Source organism: Athene noctua, chromosome 1 (assembly GCF_965140245.1).
Source record: "Athene noctua chromosome 1, bAthNoc1.hap1.1, whole genome shotgun sequence".
NCBI lineage: Eukaryota > Metazoa > Chordata > Aves > Strigiformes > Strigidae > Athene > Athene noctua.
The window spans coordinates 6986046-7010987 of NC_134037.1; the positions used below are offsets into that span (position 1 = coordinate 6986046).

At 39.3% G+C, this 24942-nt stretch overlaps 1 protein-coding gene across 1 annotated transcript in view; it reads left to right on the top strand.

Annotated features, from left to right (window-relative positions):
* Positions 1–24942, top strand: part of CDC5L (cell division cycle 5 like) — a 37455-nt gene that overhangs the window by 3254 nt on the left and 9259 nt on the right. Inside the window, exons 2-14 of the mRNA XM_074921649.1 lie at positions 72–175; positions 1094–1255; positions 2099–2226; positions 3047–3146; positions 3403–3621; positions 4773–4917; positions 5042–5230; positions 6574–6722; positions 9351–9513; positions 10936–11100; positions 12584–12664; positions 13015–13260; positions 15953–16150. Coding sequence (XP_074777750.1) covers positions 72–175; positions 1094–1255; positions 2099–2226; positions 3047–3146; positions 3403–3621; positions 4773–4917; positions 5042–5230; positions 6574–6722; positions 9351–9513; positions 10936–11100; positions 12584–12664; positions 13015–13260; positions 15953–16150 — 2049 coding nt within the window. The remainder of the gene's footprint in view (positions 1–71; positions 176–1093; positions 1256–2098; positions 2227–3046; positions 3147–3402; positions 3622–4772; positions 4918–5041; positions 5231–6573; positions 6723–9350; positions 9514–10935; positions 11101–12583; positions 12665–13014; positions 13261–15952; positions 16151–24942) is intronic.

A 24942-nucleotide genomic window follows, 5' to 3' on the forward strand; every position in this document is an offset into this window, starting at 1 on the left:
GAGCTCAGACTTTCTGTTTTGCAAGTGCTTGTGATCCATAACAGTATTTCTTTTTTTTTTTTTTTTTTTAGGATGAAATTCTGAAAGCGGCTGTGATGAAATATGGCAAAAACCAGTGGTCTCGTATTGCTTCTTTATTGCATAGAAAATCAGCAAAGCAGTGCAAAGCCAGATGGTAAGAGAGAAATATCATGTCTGGGAGTATGAGCTTCATAATTAGTGTGAATTTAGAAATTACCACAGATTAATTTATGTCCACAGAAGAACGGTAGTTTTAAGATTGTTTGATTTCTGCTATTGGAGATATTTCGAGTTCTTACTTCTTGAAAAGAATTGAACAAAAGTAAACAAATGATCTCTTTACCAGTGACTGCACTGTTATCAAGTGCAGGATCACGTAGATTGTGTACCTGATTTTTTTCCTTGTATTTACACATTTTTAATCAGTGAGTATTACCAAGGAAGTAAAATTGTAGAGTATTAATGTCTCTTACAGATAATTTTCTAGTTTTTCATAATGAGAGTTTGGGTTGAGGATAAATGTTTAGAAATTTCTCATTGGAATTTCATTTTATATGAAGAAATTGCTTAAAACTAATGCAAATACACGCATCATTAATCTGTTTGAGAATCAGACTTAGTTCCTTGAGTACTGCACGTATTTATTGGAATACTTCTGTATAAAGGTAACAGTACTGGTACGGCTAGAGATTAGTAAGATAACTGTTGAAGGATCCAGAACAAACAAATCTACTATTTCTGCTATCTCTAGTTGTTGTGATTTTTACTTTTGTTTTTTGGGATTAATTTTGTGACTTCTTCCTTTGCCGGAATAGAGATGGGGAAAGGGAGAAGAGGCAATATCTCGATGAAAAGTGGTGGATAAATAATAAGTTTTAAAGCTCAAATACATACGTCATAAAAATACTCTGAAGTAACATCCTTTTGTACAGAAAAAATTTGTGTGAAATTTGCATGACAGGATTTTGAAATCTCATTGTGATGATTTGCATAAACGCTGTTCTGAATTAATTCAAGACAAATCGATGGATAGCTTGGATCTGTCGTCCTTAATTTTTTCACTTTTTAACAGGTATGAATGGCTAGACCCGAGCATCAAAAAGACAGAGTGGTCGCGGGAAGAGGAGGAGAAACTGTTGCACCTGGCCAAGCTCATGCCAACCCAGTGGAGAACCATTGCCCCCATTATTGGGAGAACTGCTGCACAGTGTTTGGAACATTATGAATTTCTGCTGTGAGTTACTGTTTTAATAGAGGTGCATACCAGGAAAATCTGCAGAGTTTGTTGTAGCAATTCTCTTCTCCCATGGTACTGAAGTATGGTGGTTTCAAGTTGACCAAGTCCTTTTGTAAGCAAATTTTTGAGGACAATTTCTTTTCAGTTGATGTGTCTAGCTTGAAAGAAGCAGCTTCTGGGACCTGGAGAGCAGGCTTGAGTAGAGATAGGTGTATATTTTCTTGCTTCTGGTTGTTCTGGCTGTAGGAGTATCAGGACTTACGCTTTTTATAGGCTTCCATTTCCAGTTTATTTGGGTGTTTTTTGACTGGCTGATCGGCATGAGTGGGGGTGTGACAGAGATGAAAAAAGACACACATAAAACACATGTTGTTGACATGGCTGAATATGCAGCCATCAACTCTGTTTGCTACAGAGGGTTTCTTTAGGCCATGAGAAGGAAAACGCTGTTTTCCCTGTGAGCTTTTTTAATTCTGGTGTGATTGATTGAGTATAAAAGCATAATGGGAAACCACACTGCTTGAATTTTTGTCCTTACTGTTTAAAAGATTACCAGGAGAGATCTCTACTATTAGCTTTGTCAATACTGTATTTTATATAATATTTTATTGTTGTAATGTAGTACTAAGTTGGTTTCTTTCTCTTGTCTGATTTAAGATTATGTAATTGTACCATGTTCATGAATCTTTTCTGTTGTAATTGTAGAACAAGTTTAATGTATGGTACATAATACAAGGTTACTTTTTTTTGATCAGTCTTTGGGGACATTTAAGTGATGGCTATTATGAGCCTGGGGGAGAACGAAGAGTGATTTGTAACATACATACAATGTGTTTTTAGAGACAAAGCTGCTCAGAGAGACAATGAGGAAGAAACTGCTGATGATCCTCGGAAACTTAAACCTGGAGAAATTGATCCAAATCCAGAAACCAAACCAGCCAGGCCAGATCCTATTGACATGGATGAAGGTAAGATAGGAATTTGTTTATCATTTTTGACAGAAATCTGATCTCTGGTTTTTCTTCTTTATATAGTCTCTGTACCCTGGGTTTTTGTTTTTTTTCCTCCACCCCCTGATAATTTTTTCTTTACAGGTTTTGCCTAATTTCTGTATCTGGCCAGTCAGTTACACTTTTCCAGTTTTCTTCTCCTTCTCTGGGTGTGTTTTCTTCTCTCTAAACTGTCTTCGTCATCTCTTGCCATGACTGATTGTTCTGTGCTTTGGCAACTGCTCTGCTTGGTTTTGTATCTTCATCTTTTCTCATCAGCTCATACCTCCCAGATGAATCCATGCTGAAGTGCAGGACTACCAGACTTTTTTATCTTGCACATAGCAATATTTTGAACTAAAAAATGAACATTGCTGAAATTCTGTGAATGGACTAAGTGGTTTTGAACAGTCACAGGTTCACACACAAAGGCACTCTTGGATCTGGATGTAAATGAAATGAACAAATTCTCTAATCTAGTACTCGAAGATGAAGATGTAAATGAAATTATAATTTCATTAGTGTCGTCAGTTTGCCTCTTATGTAAATATTTTGATTTGCTGTAGATACTAGTTTTCAACATTAAGCACTTTTTCCTTAAAATCTTCATTCCATCTGGCCAATGATTTAGAAAATACAGTGGAGCAACTTGAAGAAAACTAGTATAGCAATCATGCAGAATGCCTGTGAAAACATTTATTCATTCAGCTTTTAAAGATTCCTTTCTAATCTTCAAGTTACTTTTTCCATTACATTTTTTCGTGCAAATTCAAAGCTGTACTTCTCTGTACTATTCTAGATGAACTTGAAATGCTGTCTGAAGCTAGAGCTCGTTTGGCTAATACACAGGGAAAGAAGGCCAAAAGAAAAGCAAGAGAGAAGCAGCTGGAAGAAGCCAGGTAAATTTATGCTTAGCTTTATATACTGGGGACTGGTTTTCTTGGCTCTGGAGCATTTACAGTGCATAATGTCAGATGCAGCCTTAAGTCATTGCAGAATCAGACTTTCTGATAGTCATTTGTGATAAGAGCTTGTTGTTTAAATATGTGCAGCCCTATCTCAGCAGCAACTGATTAAAGTAGTACTAGGTCTGAGGGTTCAGGAGCCACCTAGAGGTATGCACTTTAAATCACGTAGCGTTACTGGTTTTTGTAGGCGGCTTGCTGCTCTCCAGAAAAGACGAGAACTTCGGGCTGCTGGAATTGAGATCCAGAAGAAAAGAAAAAAGAAGAGAGGTGTGGATTATAATGCAGAAATTCCATTTGAAAAGAAGCCTGCCCCTGGTTTTTATGATACCTCAGAGGAAAACTACCAGTCCCTGGATGCAGATTTCAGGAAGCTACGTCAGCAAGACCTGGATGGAGAATTAAGATCGTAAGTGTGTGCTGTACTAAGGAGGGAACAGTATGTCTGAAAAAAAATTCCATATATGTAAGTGTTAAGTCTTGGAAATGTCTGAAATATCATGTGAGCAGGAGTTGTATTTTCCGTGGGACAGGTACTAGTGCAGGTTGCTTCTGCCTTTCAGTCTCCTGTTTTTTTTATCTTTCTGAAAGGTCTGGCTGACCTTTTTTTCCGTGAGAATAAAGTTCCTCATGCCCATTCTTTAAATGGAAATCTTGTTTTTTGAGGTTAATTTACTTTTAGCAGTAGGTTTGCTTGTGTATTTGTAATGCTTTCTCCAAGTCATAACATTATTAAGCTTACAGCGGTGATTTTACATGTCGTAGTATTACTTTTGATGGAATTGTTCTAAAGTAGAATCTTTTTAAATGCTTAATTTCTCTCACTCCCCCCCCCCCCCCCCCCCCGCCACTAATCCCAAAATATACAGTTGAGAAATTAAATGCCTGTCTTCATCATGAGCAGTATGGTACATATTTAGTTATACTGTTGCATTTCCTACTGCTTCTGCCAACTACTTTTTACTGAGAAAGTAGGTCCAGTACTACATGCGATTTGGTTTATTAGCTTGTGATCTAATTGATTCTTTCTACGTGGTTCAGAGGGTCTGGCAGGAGCTTCAAACTGAAGCTTATGATTTCACAGGCTGAACCTGTTGCTGTTTGAAGAAAATACCATTTTTACTAAATATTGAAGATAAATTGGTTCCCATATCCCACAGAAAATGTTTGTCTTCCCTTAACGGCTGCTGGAGAAAAAGGGACTGTTGACATCCTCTGATTTTTGCTATCTAAATTCTTGGACTGACAGTTTTTTCTTGCTCCAGTGACTGTTGCAGATGAAGGTGGCTGTTGATTGTAGCCGAAGCAACCACCTGTTGCCTAATTCCATAATTTGAAAGCATTAACACTGCCTTGTTCTGGGTTCTGCTGCAAGACCTGCAGACCTTATCTAATCACTCAACCTTCTGTACCACAAGGTGGTTCACTCTTCCTGCAATGTGTTTTATTTCAGCATATCCAACTTTTGGTTAGGGTACAGGCTTCTTGCTCTTTGCTTGTCTGTTTTACTTTGTAGCTGTTCTCTGTCTTCTAAAATGATTCTCTTACCCATAATGACAGTGAAAGGGAAGGAAGAGAACGCAAAAAAGACAAGCAACATATGAAACGGAAAAAAGAGTCAGACTTGCCTTCAGCTATTTTACAGACCAGTGGAGTGTCAGAATTTACCAAAAAAAGAAGTAAACTAGTGCTTCCAGCTCCTCAGGTAAGCTGTTCATTGATCAGTAAACGACGTATAAAGACAATGCCAATCAATGATTTCTGTTTTATCAAGTGGATCTTGTGGTTGTATTTTATCTTAAAATGCCTTGGCATTTTCTCTTTTAAAGATATCTGATACAGAACTTGAAGAAGTTGTAAAAGTAGGCCAGGCAAGTGAGATTGCACGCCAGACTGCTGAGGAATCTGGAATTACAAACTCGGCTTCCAGCACTCTTCTGTCTGAATATAATGTGACCAACAACAGCATAGCCCTAAGGACTCCGAAAACTCCAGCAGCACAAGACAGGATCCTGCAGGTAGAGTATAGAGAACGGGCTTTTGAGTATTAGTGCAGCGGTCAGCTGAATAGAAGGTGTAAGTACCATTGAACATTCCTTAGGTTACGTGTGGTACTGCGGTTTGAACTGACACATTCTCTTCAGGACACACTGAAAGGCATAGAAGCAGATCCACTTCTGTCTGATAAGTTGTCACCATGCTTCAAAACTCTACAATACTTTTTGTATTATATATTGCATGCAACATCTAGCATTAACCATTCTCCTGGGGTTTTATCTCATTTCCCCTTGTCTTGGGTACCTCTCAGCTTCGAAGCTATGTATGATGTTTATGTCATTAAAACAGTGTCTCACTTTATTAGCTTAAAACCACTCAAGACAAAGATTGTCAAAAACCTACCTTTGCAACCTCTCAGTTAGGTTTGTGTTATGCTGATGGTGAGTGTCTGCATTCTTTAAAAAAACTGGTAGAGGGGGGTAATGTTTTGTTTAGTGTGGGGAAATGGCTAGATGACATCAGCGCATCTAGTGTGTAAAACAAACAAAACCTCACCCCAAAACAAATAAACAGAAAACCCACCCCTGTGTTGATAATGAGCTCTATTTTAACAGTTTCATGATAGGAGAAAAGAGAAAGTTCCTGGCTACAGATCATGACTTAAGTCTGTACAGTGTTTTCAGGAATGAATGGTCGTGTTCTCCTTCCAGTGGAGTAGTCTGACATCACATGTTCCAGTATTATTCATATACACCATTCTGTAGATGGATTGCTACTATTCTGTGAAGATAATTGCTATGTGCAATAGTTTCAGTATCTCAGCTCATTTTTGAAGTGCCTTAATTCTTCATTGTAAAAAGGAAAAATAAAATGAAAGATAGGGGATATTCATAAAAGCCCCAGTTGAGTCATGAACCAAAAATCTAAATAGCGACCATCTCTCTTGGAACATTTTTTTTTAAGTGCAATTTGGATAAACTTCTTTGTTGGATTTCAGAGTGCAGGAAATCACAGAAAATCAGGATCCTTAGAATGACTTGAGTATTCGGTTGCTAATAAATCTTTCAGTTTATAGAGTCTAGCAAACTGAAGGAAGTCAAAACATTTAAGTAACCCACTCATTTTTGCAACTCCAATTTATAATATATCTTACTAAAAATGAAGATTAAAATCCCTTTGAGTGGAACAGTAGGGTTTGTAAATGCCAGTGTATGGGTGTTAAGAAGTGTTAAACATTTTCTGCAAACTGATTGATATTCAAATAACAATTCTGCTGTTCTGCTACTGAATGTGCTAAATCTGTATAGTAGAGTGTGACTGTGAAAGTCTTAGTGATGTGCTGTATGTGTTGTCTGTTATACAGGAAGCACAGAATTTGATGGCTCTCACAAATGTGGATACCCCCCTGAAAGGAGGTCTTAACACTCCCTTGCATGAAAGCGACTTTTCAGGGGTAACACCACAGAAACAGGTTGTTCAGACTCCGAATACTGTGCTTTCCACACCCTTCAGGTAAAGCAGGCTCATTTTCTAATGGATGCTTGGCTGGGCGTGTATCTAGTGGAGGTGGGTGGAGGGACCGGGTTGCAACAAGTGAAATAGTAGGTTATGATCAGTGCTTCAAAATAGATTTTAACTGGCTTTTATTTCAAGCTGTCGTCACACAACTTTCTCCTTCTCTGTGTCCTTCACAAGCTCAGACATATCACCTTCATCTGTATTTGTACAGTGTATACCTCACTGGAGTTTTGGTCCAAAATGAGGTCTTCTGTGGTCTGGAGCAATATAGATTATACTGGAGTAATACAGGAGTATAAATAGTAACATGGAGTGTCATTCTGTATGTGGCTCCTAGCCTTTCCAAAGTATTACCTCTGAGTCGAAGGTGTGGGAATTCCCATAGCCAAACCCACACTGAATCTTTGAAAAGCTGGAGTAAATATTTCATAAGCCATATATATCCAAAATAAAATATTTCTTATATTGCCAATCTAAATAGTATGGAATTGGTGGTTTAACTCTTACGGTGGGTCCTGAATAAATATGTATTCCACAAATGCCAAATACCATACAGCTAAAAAATATCACACTTAGTACATTTTGTCTGTCAATCTTTACAACTTTGGTTCTAATTTTACTTGTATCATGCTAGTAGGAAAAGTGGAGAATGAAATAAAAAGGACCTTTATGGCAGCTTTTCAAAAGCAGCTTTATTTTGTTGTTTAAAAGCTGTGTGCAAAAGCCCTGCTCTTTTAATTGGATCTACATGAATGAATCTTTTTGTGGAGATCTATTGGCGTCAGTGCGGCTCGGAGTGAATATAGAGTTTGGCCTGGAGTGATCTGGCTGTTCATTTGGGTAATTTTATATTAAAAAATGTAAAGATGTTACAATTTTATTGTTTGTTTAGGGTTGGTTTTTTTAGTTTGTTTGTGGTGGTTTTTTAGCTTCTGAAATTCAGATTTGCACATGTAAATATGGTACCTACGTATCAACTTGGCTTGCAGAAATGCCATATCAGTGTGAAAATCCAAGAACTTGAGCAGAGAGAAAAATTGTAAATACGTTAATTGGTTAAAAATAAATAAAGCATCGCAATAACTTTTTAAGGAGGCAGAGATGTAAAGTAGAGCCATCATATTATTACTTAGGCCAAAAGAGCAAATATTTAAGTTACACCTTTTTTCCCTACGATGGTATGAAATTTGTAATATTTTGATGCAACATTTTTATGGAAGATGTTGCCTCGCATTAGGTTTTTTTTGGTTTGATTTGGGGTTTGGGGTTTTTTTCCACTTCCTAGTTATAAGAATTTTCTTAAAAGGTATTAAATTGAAAATTGTAATAGAGTTTTAAACACTGCGTGGAACTGCAACAACTAGAAAAAGAAACCTGCTTACTTGAAAATTGTTTCTTCTGGAAGTCAGCATAAAACTTTTTCTGCTAGTATAATCAACAAAGTAGACCTATCCTCAGAAAGTCTCATTTGAGTAAAATACATAAAAATTCATTTTGCTGTTTTTTGCAGGTGTCATCCTGTAGACGTTATTGCTTGTATGTGTTACCCTAAACAAGGGTTCATAAAAAAATTGTGATCGATCTCAAGCAAGAGGAAAGTACCACTTGCCTCTCACAAACACACCCAGTAAATGAGGCACTGTCACATCCCTTAAACGGGGATCAATAGCCTGTGGCTGTCCACCATTGTGGCATGTTACTGGCACTACAAAATTAAAGTAACTAGTAGTGGAAATGATGTATTAAATCATTTGTCCATTGTCCAGTCTGTCTCTGCCAGGGTTATTCTCTACAGCACACATACTTGTCATTGCAATCTCAAAATACTTAAATAAGCGTAGATGAGTAGTATAATGTAGGCCTTTTTTCTAAAAGGTTTTCCCCATCCTGAAATTGTTTTATTTGAGACATTTAAAAATGCCTTATCAGTTTATTATTATTATTATTGCCATCACTATGTGAAACTTCATTATAGCTTGGCAACAGAAAACTTGTGACTATATCCAAGACCGTGCCTACATGCCTATCACATAGTAGGTTATTGGGGTAGAGAAGAATATTTCTTCTCAGTCTAGAGGAGAAGCAACCGAGGCCTATAAAATCTAAGACTTTATCCATTTTGCCTAAGCTAAGGTGCTTAAAAGTAATTATTGTAAAATAATTATTCCTTCAATAATCAGTGGCAAAGAGGCGTCTTCAGAGTGATTAATTCAATTGTAAGATGGGGCAGCTGTTAAACCAGATGAATTCAGAGTGACTGACTTGCCACAGGTGGTAGGGAAATCAGAGCTTGCAATTAAATCCTGATTACTGTATCCCAGAATAGTGCCTGGTGACTGGATAATCTTCCAGAAGTAGCAGTGGAAGTTTGTGTTGCTGTAGTTCTTGAAACTTCTCTTAACATAACGATGTGCCTAGATTTCAGCTTGACAGGTCCTTAGTTACCCCTAAACAGATGGATTCTTGTAATTGCATATTACAGTGTCACTGCCTCTCAAGAAAAAAAATCTAGATTGAATTTATTAACAGTATTTGCGTAACTTTTTGCAGCTTTCAAACTTTTGTAAGTAGAGCTCTTTAGGAAAAAAAAAAAAAAAATTACTGTATCTGCACTTCCTCTAGAACACCTTCTCATGGACCAGAAGGCTTAACTCCTCGTGGAGGACTAACTCCTAAACCTGCAGTTGGTACAACTCCTGGTAGAACTCCCCTGCGTGATAAACTGAACATCAACCCAGAAGAGGGAATGGCAGATTACAGTGACCCATCTTACGCAAAACAGATGGTAAGAAGTACTTAAGAAGTGGAAATCACTGATCTATTAATTTTCAGGATTTTTAATTCTGATCTTCTGAACAGAATTTTATTTCATAATAAAAGCAAGTGTTATTTCTACCACTTGTCTACAGGTCTGTTCTCATCTCCTCATAAAATTAAATCTTTATTTGAAAGAACAGAAATCTTGCCACTTAGAATGGCTTTCAGTATGCTCACTGAAAGTGTTCTAAAGCTATTTGTCAAAGAAGACATAGTTAATTTTCAGCCTTACTTGTATCTTTGAAGCTGAGCAGGAAATATATCTCAAGCAAAGATTCATTTTTCTTGCAATCCTACACAGCCCTCAAATCCCTCATCATCTTGGCTTCCCAGTTTACCTACAGGACTTTTCATCAGTCTGTTGTGTTGACAACATTGAGCTAAAGGAGTTTAATTTTTGCCATTAGGAGCACTTGGGTTTGAGATGTCCAGTAATCCGAGTCCCATCCAGATTCTTTCATCGCCTTTGGCAACAGATGTTTCCATTCTTGGAGATTCAGCCAGATGTACCCTGCCAATTAGACATCGTATAAAAGGGCATATACCTAATAGGTAGCACCTTGGGAACTCCTTTTATGTGGCTGATTCTCCAGCCTTAAGTGTGGCTTTGGATATCTCCCACCAGGGTTATTGACATTTTTCTTTTTGGGCTGGCTAAGGATATCCACTTCAAGTTTTTGGCATGATGTTCTTGCAAAAGTAACTCTTCGAGTTCAGAATTTCAGATTTCCTCTTAGCTTAAAGGTTTATTTGATGTCCTTATATGTACTTTGGTTCTGTCTTAGCCTTTTTATTGTAAAAAGGTTTTTTGCTGCTAGAAGGAAAACTGGGGCTTTAATTTTCTGGTGGACTGCACTGTTTTCCAGATCTGTTGCCATATATCTCATTTTTCTACTGTGCCACAGGCCCCAGATTTGTGAGTGACTGCAAGTAAAAGGGTTTGAGTTGGGTTTGAAAATACCCCTGTGTCCATCAGCAGTATGGAGACATTTTCACATATTTTCAATTTCTTGAAATGCATTTATGTGAGTCTCTGCTGTTGCACTGAAACTACTGGGAGGCGAAGGTGCCATTCTGTTTTATTACTTGAGTGTGTTTCAGCCAGTTTGAAGATTTCATTAGCTATTTTAAGAAAGCTGTCTTGTTTTTTAGTATCAGAGATTTTCTGTGCTTAGTAGTGCATAAACTCTGGGGTGGTGGTCCCTAGGTGTGCCTGGATTAGTAGGTGCCTCTTTTGTCAGACTTCAAAGATTTTGTTTCTGTTGTCTTTGTAGCAGACTTGTATTGGTTGTGTATTGTTCATGTCTGTTAATGCAGGTGAATGGAATTTGATTGTGTTGCACCTTAGCATGTGAATCCAGAAGCATTATATCTTAGGTTATTCCAACAGGAGAGGGAATCTCGTGAACACCTGCGCCTTGGACTCATGGCCCTTCCTGCTCCAAAGAATGACTTTGAGATTGTTTTACCTGAAAATGCAGAAAAAGAACTTGAGGAACATGAAGTAGATGAAGCCTTTGTAGAAGATACTGCTGATATAGATGCCCGCAAACAGGTAGGTGTGTGTGATGCAAATAATGTCTTTTGTTTAAAATCAGATACGTTCCCTCTATGTTTCCCATAGTTTTACACCTGATTAGTGGAAGTGAAACAGCTTTTACAGCATAACAGAGTAAAATGTACCTGTTTTCTGTGTTGCCATCAGAGTATACACACACAGAGAATTCTTTTCTTAATTTGTTGATGTTATGTATGATGTGTCATTTTCTACAGTGAAGTCTGTAAGAGTGTGTATGTCCTACCTCCTGCGTTTGTCCCTCAAAAGATAAAATTAAAAGCATTTTTCTACAGAGGCACATGCTTGATTTTAAGTATGTGAGAATAGTGCTTGCTTTTTTTGTTTTTCAGTTTCAGGTTATTCTCTCAAGGTTAAAAGTTACTCTTGGTGAAATGTAAGACACGTATATACAAATTCAGGCAGGCTGTTAGCACACAGATAGAAACCTGCCATGCAGTGAGTTGGCCCTTTTTGTATGTCTTGTACCATGGGGTTACCCAGATGGCCAAGTTGTGAATAGGTCCCTGGTTTTTTGTTTTGTTTTGTTTCAGAATCAAGGAAGGCTGGATGAAGTGCTGGCTTAAATTCTGCTGGTTAAATAGCTGTTCTGGCCAGTGATTAGAGAGACTTTCATTTTTCTGTTTATAGGAATAGTCCCTTTTCCATTTACTGCTTATCCTAATTTTTATGATGCAAATCTGTTTTTGTTATATACCCTTAAATAAATGTTTTTTTTGAGTTCAGAGGGGTTGAACAAAATATTTTAAAAGATGCTCTGATATCATCTAATATGATAAGCATTTCCCAAAATTTGATTCCTAGCATGTCCTGTTTTAGGGAGAAACACATTATATACATACACGTGTATGTCTTGTGCATACACACCCTAATAAAAAGTCTGAATAAATACAGGTAATTTCTGTGTGAGAAAAAGGAGTGAGAAAAGAGTTTAAGTTAATTAGTTTTAGACAACGCTGCCTTTTTGTGTTATTTATTGCCTGAAAGTGAAATGTAAGGAAAAATCTCATGTTTTTATGCTTCCACAAGTTTTGTTTTAGTGAAATATTTACTTTATGTCATTGAAGAAGACAAATAGAGTCCTGGCTGCAAATTTAAGTTTTCTTTTCCTGGTGGATTTCATGTCTGGAGAGTTACAGCAGTTGTCAAACTTGATGTGGAAGAATTTGTAAAGAACAGTCTGCTGGGGTTGAGTTGAGGCTGAAGGAGAATTTGATGTCTGGAAAGGACTTTTTAGGATATCTCTCCTCTTAGAGTTAGTCTGCTGTGTTCTTTCCGTTTACTTCAGGGGCAATAAATTATGATGTCATCACATTACTTGGCTCTAGCTTCATAACATGAATTCTTTATACTTTAAGGAATCTTTGCTGAAGTAATCAATTAGTCTCTATATTGCATACATTTCTAGGAAGCATCTTATTGTATTACAGTAGCTGAAGTAACGCTTACCTTGTTTGCCTAGGCTCTCCGAGATGCAGAGCGTGCAAAGGAACTGAAGAGAATGCACAAAGCTGTGCAGAAGAATCTACCACGGCCCTCGGAAGTAAGTGGGAAAAAAAATTCACTTTTAAGGAAAAAAAATAGAAGTAAAGGTTTAACCATTATAGGAGGAAACACGGTCTGAGTAAATCATGAGAGAATTAAATTTTTGCATGTGCTGATTTCAGCGTTACGGGAAACTTTCACAGTGAAATTGTCATGAGGTATTTCACATGTGCAAATGAAACCACAGTTGAATGTTTGAGTTGCTGTGTGTGTCACAGCACAAGGGATTTTGGCACCTGTTCTGCGTGGTGTTGATATATAAAATTCATACTCAGGTGACAGTATATAAATTTAATGTGATCTTTGCTGTATATGATGTTTATGAACTTTTTTTTAATTACTGTGCAGGTTAATGAAACAATACTGAGACCCTTAAATGTGGAACCGCCTCTAACAGACCTGCAGAAAAGTGAAGAGCTAATAAAGAAAGAGATGATTACTATGCTTCATTTTGATCTTTTACATCACCCATTTGGAGAGCAGCCTAGTGGTAAGAAGGGGAAAGGACCAGGATTTGGAAGCAACAATGCAGAACATATGGCTTACTTGGAACAAAATCCTTATGAGAAATTCTCCAAAGAGGATCTCAAGAAGGTGAGAATTGTATGGCTTAATTACTAGTGACCTAATGTCTTCTTCTGTCATGGTCCTGTAATCTTACAAAAAAAAGGTGTGTTCAAGCCTGCATAAAATTTATTTGGGAGATCTCCAGAGGTTTGTGTGAAGAGCTGTAAAGATAAATTTAAGTGCCTGTTCTCTTTTCTGTGAGTTGATGTTAATCTAGGCACTGATGAGCAGCAGTTATAATTATGATGCTATATTTGTCCAGAGATATAGATACAATTTTGAATATGTTGTGATTGTGATCATCTTAAGTGAGGGTAGGAGCTCTAATACCCCAACAGTTACCAAATTCTACTGTTTCTGGAAACTGGTGTTAAATCATTGAGACTTCAACTAGGTGTGATACTCACCTTCTACTGCCTGTGTAATTCATTAATCCAGAATTACTAAGCATTTTTTTCATAGCAGTGCAGACTAAATGTGACAGTGGTCACTACCTTATAACTTGGAGCAGCAAATGAAGTTGTTTTAATTATGCTTGTCAAGCTTGATCCAACAGAGCTGTGCTAGTGCAGAGCCTGCTGGGCCGTGGCAACTGATCTTAAAGCATACCCAGGTTAAAAGTGCTGAATAGGCAGAATAGGTTGTTGCTGGATGAAATGAGTAGGCTGTCTGGGCACTCTGTCCTGTTTTGCATTGTGATCCCAAGTTAAACAGCAGTCCTGTACCAAGGGTTCCGGTTCGGGTTGTTCAGTTATTTAAGCAGCTACAGATGTTGCCTTTTGCTGCCAAGTGACAGATAGACAGTTCAGACACACAGTGCTGTGGTTAGCTCTTTCAGAGCGTTTCACCTGTGAAGTTGTGCCAGTAATCTTTGACCAGATGCTTACAGGAATAAAAATCAGTGAAAAGGACAAAATCATGTGCCACCAAGTCATCTGTTTTATGCAGACTCCTGCTATCCAAGACTTGTGTTCTGACAATAGCTGTGCTATCTCTACACCTAAATCCCATATTACTTTAAAGTGACTCTAAAGATACACAAGCAGATTTTAAATCCATGTCCTTGTCCATATCTGACCAATGAATCAAGAACCTAAAATGAGAAACACTGAACAGTGTGTACTTCCAATTTGCTGTTAAATGAAAAATTATACTTGAAGATTTCTGAGCAGAAGTTAAAGATGGAAAATACAGTTAGATCATGAATTTCACTGCCCTGCCAGTGTCAGATTGTTCCCTTAGGAACACTCTTTGAGTGCTTTCTCTGGTTGTTTTGAAGTGCAATGAGAATTAAGTTTTCTATCGCTTCCCTTAGAGACTGTTACACAGTCCAGTAGTTTTTGTCTGGAAACTTTCTTCATAGTCCCTGGAAATTCTGTCTCCTAACTAATGGGCAGAAGTTTTTTGCATCCTTGCTCCTGCTTGCTCTCTAACATTCAGCATAAGATTCCCTCTTGACCTAAAATCAAATTCAAACCAGGAAATTTTCCCATCTCTGTGCTCTCGCCTGGGACTTGTTTATTTTTCTTTGTTTCTTAATTTGTTTTTAGAACATCTTCCTAAAATCCCTTCTTAAAATGCTGCTTTCTTTTCCTGATCTGTAGTGCTCTTTTGGGAAGGATTAGCAGTGGTGCTAAGCACAGTACGCTGAGCTTTTAAAGCTGTGGAACTGTTTTGACACCACAACTAAACGGCTTTAGTTCCTCAAAGTATACAAATAGATGCTACTTGAAAGTGAACCTTTATAAGATTTAGCTTTGTCAGGTGTGGTTAGAGTACTGTTTTATCTGTCTTGACCATCGAGGGTAGATAAGTAATTCATTTTCCTTTCCCTAGTATCCCTGGAGTCATCTAATCTGGTGATACCTGAAAATTCATGGGCAATGTGATATTATAAAACATGTATCTGCTTGCAGTGAGATCTCTATTGTTGATATGGAAATTTCTGGTGCTTGTATAAATCCTGTTGAAAGATGTACATGCACTTCTAACCAATGAAGTCCAGATCGGCAAAGATTTTTTTAGTTACAAATAAAATTGGAAGGACCTCGGTGCCTATGTAGTTTCATGGGCCAGGCTTTTTGTCAGAAATATTAAAAGAGTTTTGAGAACAACATGAATCTTCTCAGTTCACTCTCAGTTACTTTGTAAACTAAACTGGAAACAGCAGAGTGCTCATACCTCACCATTAGTTCTCTAGCAACAGAATGCATGTTAGGTAAAAAGTCAGAGTAGTATTTCCTGCAGTGGAGCTTACACAGCTCACCCATTAATGTTTAGACTTGACTTTCCAGCTTGTGTGGAGAAGGGCAAGCAAAAGGAAATGAAAAGTGATTTTTTTGTTTCATAGAACAGCTACTTCTGTCTGTAGAGTTATCCCTCCCCTCAAGGTCCTTGCTTTTATCTCTTTTCTTCTGCAGCAAGATGAAGTATCTAGTTGTGCCACAGCTTTCGTTAGCTATAGCAGAGTGATGTCAGGTTTGGCCAAATGATATAAAATGAGGGATAGTTGTGCTGTGAGTAGCCTTCTAGCCTGGGTTTCATTTATAATCCACAGCATCTGTGTTAGATTTCATAGTTAGCTTAACCTGATGGTGAGCTTTTAGTATGAAAAGAGAAACTGCCCCTGTGAATTGCACACTGAAGGATTGAAAAGAAGAGGAATTTTCTTGTATCCTGTGTATTGTAACTGCAATTTATTTCTCATCATTTCCAACAGGCACAGGATCTACTGGCACAAGAGATGGAAGTGGTAAAGCAAGGAATGGGGCATGGAGAGCTCTCAAGTGAAGCTTATAACCAGGTGTGGGAAGAATGTTACAGCCAAGTGTTATACCTGCCTGGACAGAGCCGTTACACAAGAGCTAACTTGGCCAGCAAAAAAGACAGGATAGAGTCACTTGAAAAGAGGCTTGAGGTCAGTGTCACTTTTTCCTGCTTTTTGCACATGCCTTTTTTTAAAAAAAAAAAAAATTCCCATGTGTGTGGATTCTTTTTTTCTATATAAGAGTTAGAGGTTACTTTACAAATCATTCAGGTCTTTTGGTGGGATTCCTTTGAAAAGGTTGTTGCAGAATTCTCCTAGGGAGATCATACATGTTTTTGAGGTGTTTAAATTGCATTCTCTCATCATCTTCCTTTTCTTAAAATATTCCTAGAGTATTCCCACACAGAGTTTCATTACCATATTAGCTGTAACAATGCTTATTGCACCCACTTTATTCTCAGCTGGAGAGAAGGTTAGGTTCTGCTCTCTCTAAATTCCATGTGGATTTTTTGCTGTTTTCTTAATCTCCCCTGTTAGTGGATCCAGATACCATCTTTCTGTTTTTGCACTTTGGCCCTGATAGTGGCCAGTAGGACATACTTCAGGAAAAGATGTTTAAAAACAACGTTTCTGTCCCAAAACTCCTCTAAAGTTCTCTTTCCAACTTAAGATTTGGTTTCTGATTGACTATTACATATGTGAAAGTCTAGATAGTCCTGAATTCTTGCTAGACTGTTATCTCCAGAGATTCCCTCCAGAAAAGAGAACAGTGGATGTTTGTCATCCCATTCCACTTTATCAGGAAATAGTAGACTTCCTTACAAGAGCATTTACACTCAAATTTTGAGTTTGCTTTTGTGCATAACATTTTTCTCTAGCTACAAAATTGGCAGAGTTCAGATAGCAACATCTCACCAAAGTGCCTGCATGCATTTTGAGTACTGGACACTGGTGCTAAGGGACCAAGAACTGAAACTACATCTTTTTCTGCTGAGTTGTAGATTACAGCATTCTCCATTGTCAACACGCTTGCATTGGTTTATTCAAAATGTAGCAGTCACAGGCCTTAACTCAACAAAGCATTACGATTTGGTAGGGTGTCCTGGGATTGAGGAGGTTGTGTGTGGAGAGGAAATCATTTAAGGTACGGTACACTGAGTGGAAGGTGGCACTTTTTGCCTTTTGACACTGATTTCCCTTGCCCTGTCCCATCTCTAGAGTTTCACCCAAACACTCCACACAAACCACAAGAATACACAGCTTTTTTTGATAAAAGGTAAACTGGCTTTAAATTATTTGTTCCCACAGAACCTGTGTTTGTTCAGACTTGCAGGAAGTCATTACCTGTTTTCCAAAATAACATTTTAGCCTAAAAGTCTCTAAATTATGCAGGCATGAGATGATTATTTTCCATGGTAAAAGGAAACTTTTAAAGTTCTTCTGTATTTAACATCAGCATAACTACTGTTGCTAGAAGTAAACCTCCTCAAACAGCTACTACAGCAGAAATAACATGTGAGAGCAGCCAGAAAGGCTGAATTTTCACTTGATTCATATGCATGAAACACAGCGTGACTGTGTGTTTTGTTAAGTCTGTCAGTCAAGAGTGTTGTCCAGGTTTAGGCTCCGCAGTTGTTAGGCAGTTGCTCGGGCCAGGAGCGGTTCACCTGCACGTAGCCCAGTGGCCGAGCGGTTTAGCGTTAATGCCAGAGCACTTGTCGTGCTGCTGCTCACCCGGCAGAGAGCACCATTGCCCTGCCCAACGCAGCCCGCTCCACACACTCTGCTCTACTCTTTATTTTCACAAAAACAGGCTGAGCACAGCAGCAGCCAGCTTGCATGGGGAGCAGGGACTGAGCTGGCGTTACGCCAGCAATCTGAGGGCTGTACCTAATTTGTGTACAAATGCTTTTGAAATTTAAATATCTTACGCCCCAAAACTGCATTAGAAGTGCATTATTAAACTTGCAAAGTCAAACAGTCAAAGTTAGGGAATGCACAAACAGCTTTACTCTGGCAGCCTTAATTTGCATATGCATTATGAGACAGTCTTTAATTTCACGATTACAGCCTAGTTTTTCCACAGACTCATTTACTGCACAGGGTGGATGGTACTTGCTTAATGACTAGCTATTGAATATTTTGTTTTCTCTTTATTGTTCAGTGTGTGGCCCTGTGCCTTTGCATTGCACACTTATTTCTGCAGTCTAAATTAGTTACTTCTGTGTGGGCTTTCCTGTGCTGTTGATTTCTGTTCATCTCCCAGTATTTGAATGAGTGGTCGAATGCTTGTCAAGGATATTGAAGCAAAGAAAGTAAGGTCAAGTCATTAGTTTGTCAAACCCCTGTTGCATTTGTTCGTTCTGTAAGTGCTTATTGCTCTGTAGTCACAAGACAGTCACCTAAAAATCAGGGGTCTTGCCAAGAAAAAAAATTGAGTTTCATTTGCTACCAAAGTTCCATGAGACTCCATGGAAGATAGCTGAAAAAGCCAGCTAGTTGGGTCTATGATAAGCTGCTGTAATCGTGAGACTCCATGTCTCGCTAACATAGCTACATCTCTTCGGGTGAGCTGGGAGCTTGGAGTGCTGCTTTGAAAAGACTTAATTGCTTGGTGCATTCACTCTAAAGTGAGAGAGCAAGCTACAGGCTTGGGGAGGAGTGGCTGGAGAGCTGCCAGTCAGAGAGGGACCTGGGGGGGTGATTGACAGCCAGCTGAACAGGAGCCAGCAGTGTGCCCAGGGGGCCAAGAAGGCCAATGGCATCCTGGCTTGTGTCAGCACTGGTGTGGCCAGCAGGGACAGGGAAGGGATCTGAGCCCTGTACTCGGCACTGGTGAGGCCGCCCCTCGATTCCTGTGTTCAGCTTTGGGCCCCTCACCCCAAAAAGGCACTTGAATGACTCGAACGTGTCCAGAGAAGGGCAACGGAGCTGGGGCAGGGTCTGGAGCACAGGTCTGCTGGGGAGAGGCTGGGGGAACTGGGGGGGTTTAGTCTGGAGAAGAGGAGGCTGAGGGGGGACCTCCTGGCCCTCTGCAGCTACCTGCCAGGAGGGTGCAGAGAGGGGGGATGAGTCTCTTGAGCCAAGTAACACGTGATAGGACAAGAGGGAATGGCCTCAAGTTGCACCAGGGAAGGTTTAGACTGGATATTAGGGAGCATTTCTTTCCAGAAGGGGTTGTTGGGCGTTGGAATGGGCTGCCCAGGGAGGTGGTGGAGTCCCCATCCCTGGAGGGGTTTAAGAGTAGGGTCGACATAGCGCTGAGGGATCTGGTAGAGTTGAGAATGGTCAGTGTTAGGTTAATGGTTGGACTGGATGATCTTCAAGGTCTTTTCCAACCTAGATGATTCTGTGATTCTGTGAAAATCCCTCACACCCCAGTGCAGTCAGGCACACAGGGCCAGCAGAGGTTGCAGGTACAGTGAGAGTCCTGCACTGCCTCTCACAGCTCACTGTTGAGTGCAGGTGGACTCTTTGCACAGTTAAATTGGAGCCGAAAATATCTCCCAAGTGTGTGCAAAATGCAGTTGAGTGCAGCTCTGTTGCCTGACCTTATTTAAAAGGCCCTTCCTAAAAGAAAGATATACAGTTTTCTAAGAACAGGTCACCAGCTGAATCATTTTTTAAAATACTGAATAAAAAGCATAGCAGTTTAATGAACAAACGAATATACAACGGAAAAAGCACAGCAGTTAATTTTCTTCCTAACCCATTCTCAGCAATGGCAAAACCCACCTTCATTTTAACATTTTTCCAAGACAAGTTGTCTGAAAGCAGTATCAGTTGAAGTAGATATTTTAATGGGAAATATCAGACAACCCTAATGAAAAGCAGGGATATTAGCTCAGCTTTCAGTACCCCAAGATAATTTCTTGTACTCTTAACTTCCTTTGAGAAAAGAGTAGAAACTAAAATAGAGTTTGCTAGCAACAGAAACTGTTGTCGGTCAGCTCTTGGGGCTGCTTCTTCCCCTTTGTATTGCACTAAGATCATTAGGGGAAGAAAAAAAAAAAAAATCAGTTTAGTGATATTTGCTGGAGACAGCTGCACATCGGGTAGTCACTGTCTAATGCTACCATATGGGACTGCTAACACCCTGCAGATCCTGTGCGAAAAAGCCAGCTATTTCTAGGGCTGTCTTCATTGCTCCGAGATTACTGGGTGGATTGATGGTGTGGACAAACAGTCGTCTTTCTCTAATTGGCCTGTTTTCACTGCCTGAGTGATTTAGTGGTGGCAGCCTTGTATATGTTGACATGACATTTATCTTCCTGAAATTGATGGTGATATCACAAACAGATTTGGGCTGTTATTGATGAACTTGAGGAGGCAAAGTAAAGCGGTTGTGGAGAGCTTCTGTTTGGCTAGATACCCTGTCCAGGCATCAGCAGCAGTAATGCACGACTCAGCAATAGTTTCAATATTAGAATGTGCTGCTATGTATTAGTAATACTTTTCACTTCTTTATTTTGAGGGTTTGGGACTCTTTGAATGTGTTACTTAACGTGGCTTAAGAATGTTACAGGATTACTGTGTGAACTTTTTTGCGTTACGGATGGAGAGTTTCAGATCCATGCAAGTGAATCCCTGTAACCTCATTACGTGTCTGTGGTACTGTTTAGGTTTGCTTGAATCCTGATGGAATTTTCTGATCTTTCCAGTAGCTTCTAGAAGTCTTAGCATATTTGTTCAAAGCTAGGCTACACTCCAGAGCTAGTCATTTCAGAAATAGGGGTTTTCTGATGCTCACAGTTGCATTTAGTAACTGCATCAGTTCTCTGCAATACCTTGTATTCCCTTCTTTTCCAAGCAATACATTTGTAAAGAAGAGCATTCCTGCCTAAGGTGTGTGTTAAGCTGTGAACCTTATCAGATGAAATGAGATAGTAGAGGCATCTATTTTAACAAGCTAGTTGCTTCCCTTCGTTATTCATAACATATAAACTTCCTGCCAGCATTACTTTTCCTTTGAAGACAGTTCATAATGTTGGCTTGCAGCATACAAATATTTTTATTAAAAATGTGGTAGTTAACATCACCGTTTCAGTTGATTGCTAAATTATAAACCCTATTGAAAGTCTGCAGGGGTAGGAAGCTCTAGTTACACAAAGTACAAAGCAAATTAAATTACCTATTCTTTTCAATATCCAGGATACACCAAGATTGTAATTTACCAGACCAAAGTGTCCATTTTTGCTTTTCATTGCAACCTGAGTCCTCTGAATAAACTGACACTGAAACCCAGTTGCTTAGCTGGAGTTTTATGGGTTACATAGTACGCTCTGCTGCAAGGTGTCTCACTTACTAGTTTATTGGAGATTGTATTTATTTTCTCTCTAGCTTATATGTTCCTAAAGCTCAAACTTCTTTTGAATTTTCAGGTGTGCTGTTACTGAGAAAACACCTGGAGAAAATGAGAGAATAAGAGACTAGGAATAGAGAAATTACTCATAAAACTAAAATATGGTGGGATCCCTGAGCAGTCTGCTTTTATGGTCATGTGTATTCGTTTGTACTACTGTGTAGCCTTTGGAGAATAAACTTTTTTTAATAAAAGGTCTGTTGGGAATGTAGTTGGCACCAGAGGATCACATCTGAGGGTTGTCAGTGGTCTTCACTGTCAGGCTGTTCAGGGTCTGATAGAGCTGACTGTTTATGCAAGTCCACTGTTGCAGTGTCTGATCTCTGCATAATGTACAGTTGATCATCAGAGTACACGTGTTAGCATAGCAGTTTTGGAGGGTATATACTTCTCCTAGGTGACACAGATATATGGCAGATCCCTTAGGAATTGTCTTTACCACTGTGTGAAAATACTTTCACTGATTACCAGAATGGTTACCATGCAGCGTGTGCTACAGCTAGGATGCTCATAATGTTTTAGCTTGTGCCAAAAAGGTTCAGTGCTACTTATTTTTCCCCAGCTGCCCCTTGCCATTACCTCTGACCTTGTACCAGTGCTCCTGTAACTTTGTGGTAATCTGGATCAGTTCACTGAATTGGCAGAAAATTAATTATTTTTAGATTAAGCAGCAAATCCCTTTCCACAGTAGCCGGATATTAGATCAGCTTAGCTATAACACATCACGTCTTTGCTTGCATGATTTTGGAATATTTGTGAGATCCACAATGAAGGTAAGCCATAGCCTATAATGAAGAAAGCAATAAATAAAAGTTTTTGTATTGTCAAGGATAACTTATGTCTAGAATAAGAAAAAATGTGCCAGGGAAAATAAATGGATTTAGCCAGAAATCTTGTGTTTTCTTTCTAGTGCAGGTGAATATTCGTGGCCTGTTTTTAAGCATGAGTTCAGATTTGACACACCTTATTTTAGCCTCCTAACTAAAACAAAGCTGCAATTGCCTTAGGCTCTCTTCAGTTTTAGTAGAGACCAGACACTTCCTGAGAGCAGTGTGGCCCACTTAAGAGTTGAAGTTCCCTTTCAAGTTTCTGATTTTTCTCTTTTTATTACAGGGGCACCTAGAGCATCTTGGTGAAACAAAACTAGGTCTTAATGTCTCCCTCGGTTCCTCTGTCACTGGAAAAAGGAGTAACGTCTACCTTACGGAGATCTGTAGTTTTGTTTGCGAAGTGCTTGTAGACCTGTGACTGAAAATCATTATCTAAACCTGCTAAATCTTCAAGTGTACTTGTGCTGCCTAGAAAGCAGTTGTCTTTTCCATTTACAGCTTGTTGAGTTGAGCTGGAGCTTTGTATCTTTGCATATTAGAAGTCTAGGGAAAAAAAAAAAAAGTTGTGTCCTTTAGGTGAATTAACTCATTACGTTCTTGGTTTTCTCCACAAATTATATTTGCAGTTAAGAGCTGCCACCCCACACCACCACCACCACCCTCCCCGCCCCAAAGCCTTCATTGCCATAAGCAGGAAGGAGGAAGGTGGGTTTAGTTTTATTTATTCAAATGTAACTAGTCAACTCTTAAAGCAGTGACATTTCCCAGACTGCCAGTTGAACAGTTTTGGGAAACAGAACTATACTTTGCTGTTAAACAGTTATTTTCAGAGGAAAATGCTACTACTTGTTTTTTTACCAGTTCTCTTACTATTGCCTTACTTTGGGACCTTTAGAAGGAAACAGATGAACATCAGTAAGAGGTTTTTTCATGTTCTTATTTCTGTGATCTTGCCGATGAGTCTCAAATCAGACTGTCATGCTAGTCTTTCTCCTAAGGTCATAATTTTGGGGGGGTTGGATAACTCTCTTTGTAAAGAAAAAAGTTTTTCTGCATGTCCTCAGTCCAGGATGTGCCAAAACATTGGAAATAAGCAGTGAAAAAGTTCTTTTAAAAATAAGCTTAGACCACATAGCAGTTACTCTTTGTTTGGCCAATTGCTCATAGTATGGTGGGAAGTTTTTTCCCTTCATGTCAAAAACCATTGATTTCCTTTGTGGTGGTTGGTGAAATCAGGTTTCACATTTGGAAATGTAGTTCATAATGGGAATTTATGTGCTTAGAAACAAAGTTCTGCACTGACAAAGCTCTCATTGCAAAAGACCTTTGCACACCTTCACTACTGAAAATTGTATCAGAACAGAGAAAAGTATAAATTGGTAATGTCTTTTCCTTGAAGCCACCTCATTTGGAGACCTGTTGCTCTTTAAAGCTTGTCCTAATGTGAAGCAGTGTCAGAACCTGCTGACATGTTGGACCAGTGTGAGTTGGTGCTTACAGAGTGACTTCATTAATACTTGTGTAATAGTAGGTGCTGGAATAGAGTACTAGTGACTGGGAAGTCACAGGGAAGGGATCTGACCCCTGTACTCAGCACTGGGGAGGCCGCCCCTCGATTCCTGTGTTCAGTTTTGGGCCTCTCGCTACCAAAGGCCATTGAATGACTCGAGCGTGTCCAGAGAAGGGCAGCGGAGCTGGGGCAGGGTCTGGAGCACAGGTCTGCTGGGGAGCGGCTGAGGGAACTGGGGGGGTTTAGTCTGGAGAAGAGGAGGCTGAGGGGAGACCTCATGGCCCTCTACAGCTCCCTGACAGGAGGGTGCAGAGAGGGGGGATGAGTCTCTTGAACCAAGTAACACGTGATAGGACAAGAGGGAATGGCCTCAAGTTGCACCAGGGAAGGTTTAGACTGGCTATTAGGAAGCATTTCTTTCCAGAAGGGGTTGTTGGGCGTTGGAATGGGCTGCCCAGGGCAGGAGTGGAGTCCCTATCCCTGGAGGTGTTTAATAATAGAGTCGACGTAGTGCTTAGGAAAATGGTGTAGTTGGGAACTTCAGTGTGAGGTTAATGGTTGGACTGGATGATCTTCAAGGTCTCTTCCAACCTAGGTGATTCTGTGATTCTGTGGCTGCTTTAAGTTCATTGTGGGGATTCTGCTGTGTATTGAGAGGGACCCAGGCTGTTCACTAACTTGTTTATTATGTGAGCTTCTGCAAGATTGTTAGCCTCTTCTCTGGAAGAGACCAGTCAAAGAACTCTTGGTTTCCAGTGGTAGTTTTTGAAGGTAATTACACTGTGCTTGCTGCCATATTATCTCATCAGATGCAGCAGTAACCCATGTTTGCTTATAGTTAATCAAAGCTGTTAGCCTGAGGTAGTTGTTGCTGTCTGTGATCTTACTGTAATATTTTTTATTCCAGGGAGGAGAGATTTTTCAGAAAATCTTAGTAAAATAAATTGTTTTTCTTAAACTGTGCTCTTTTAGATGTATTTCTACTGTGATTGTGATATGTGGGTATCACTGATAATACTGCTAGTCTTAGAAGCAATTCCCAAGTAAGAATATTCAAAATGGGCTTTAATGTTATCTCTGTAGATCAGCAGTGACTGCTAATTTGCCCAGTTACACTCTGGATTATTCTGGATCTAGATAAGTGGATGATATAAACTTCTGTGGAAACACTTTCTCCATGTACCCTGTGCTGCCTTTTACTCAGCAGTCCTACCAACGCACATTATGATGTTTGAAAGCA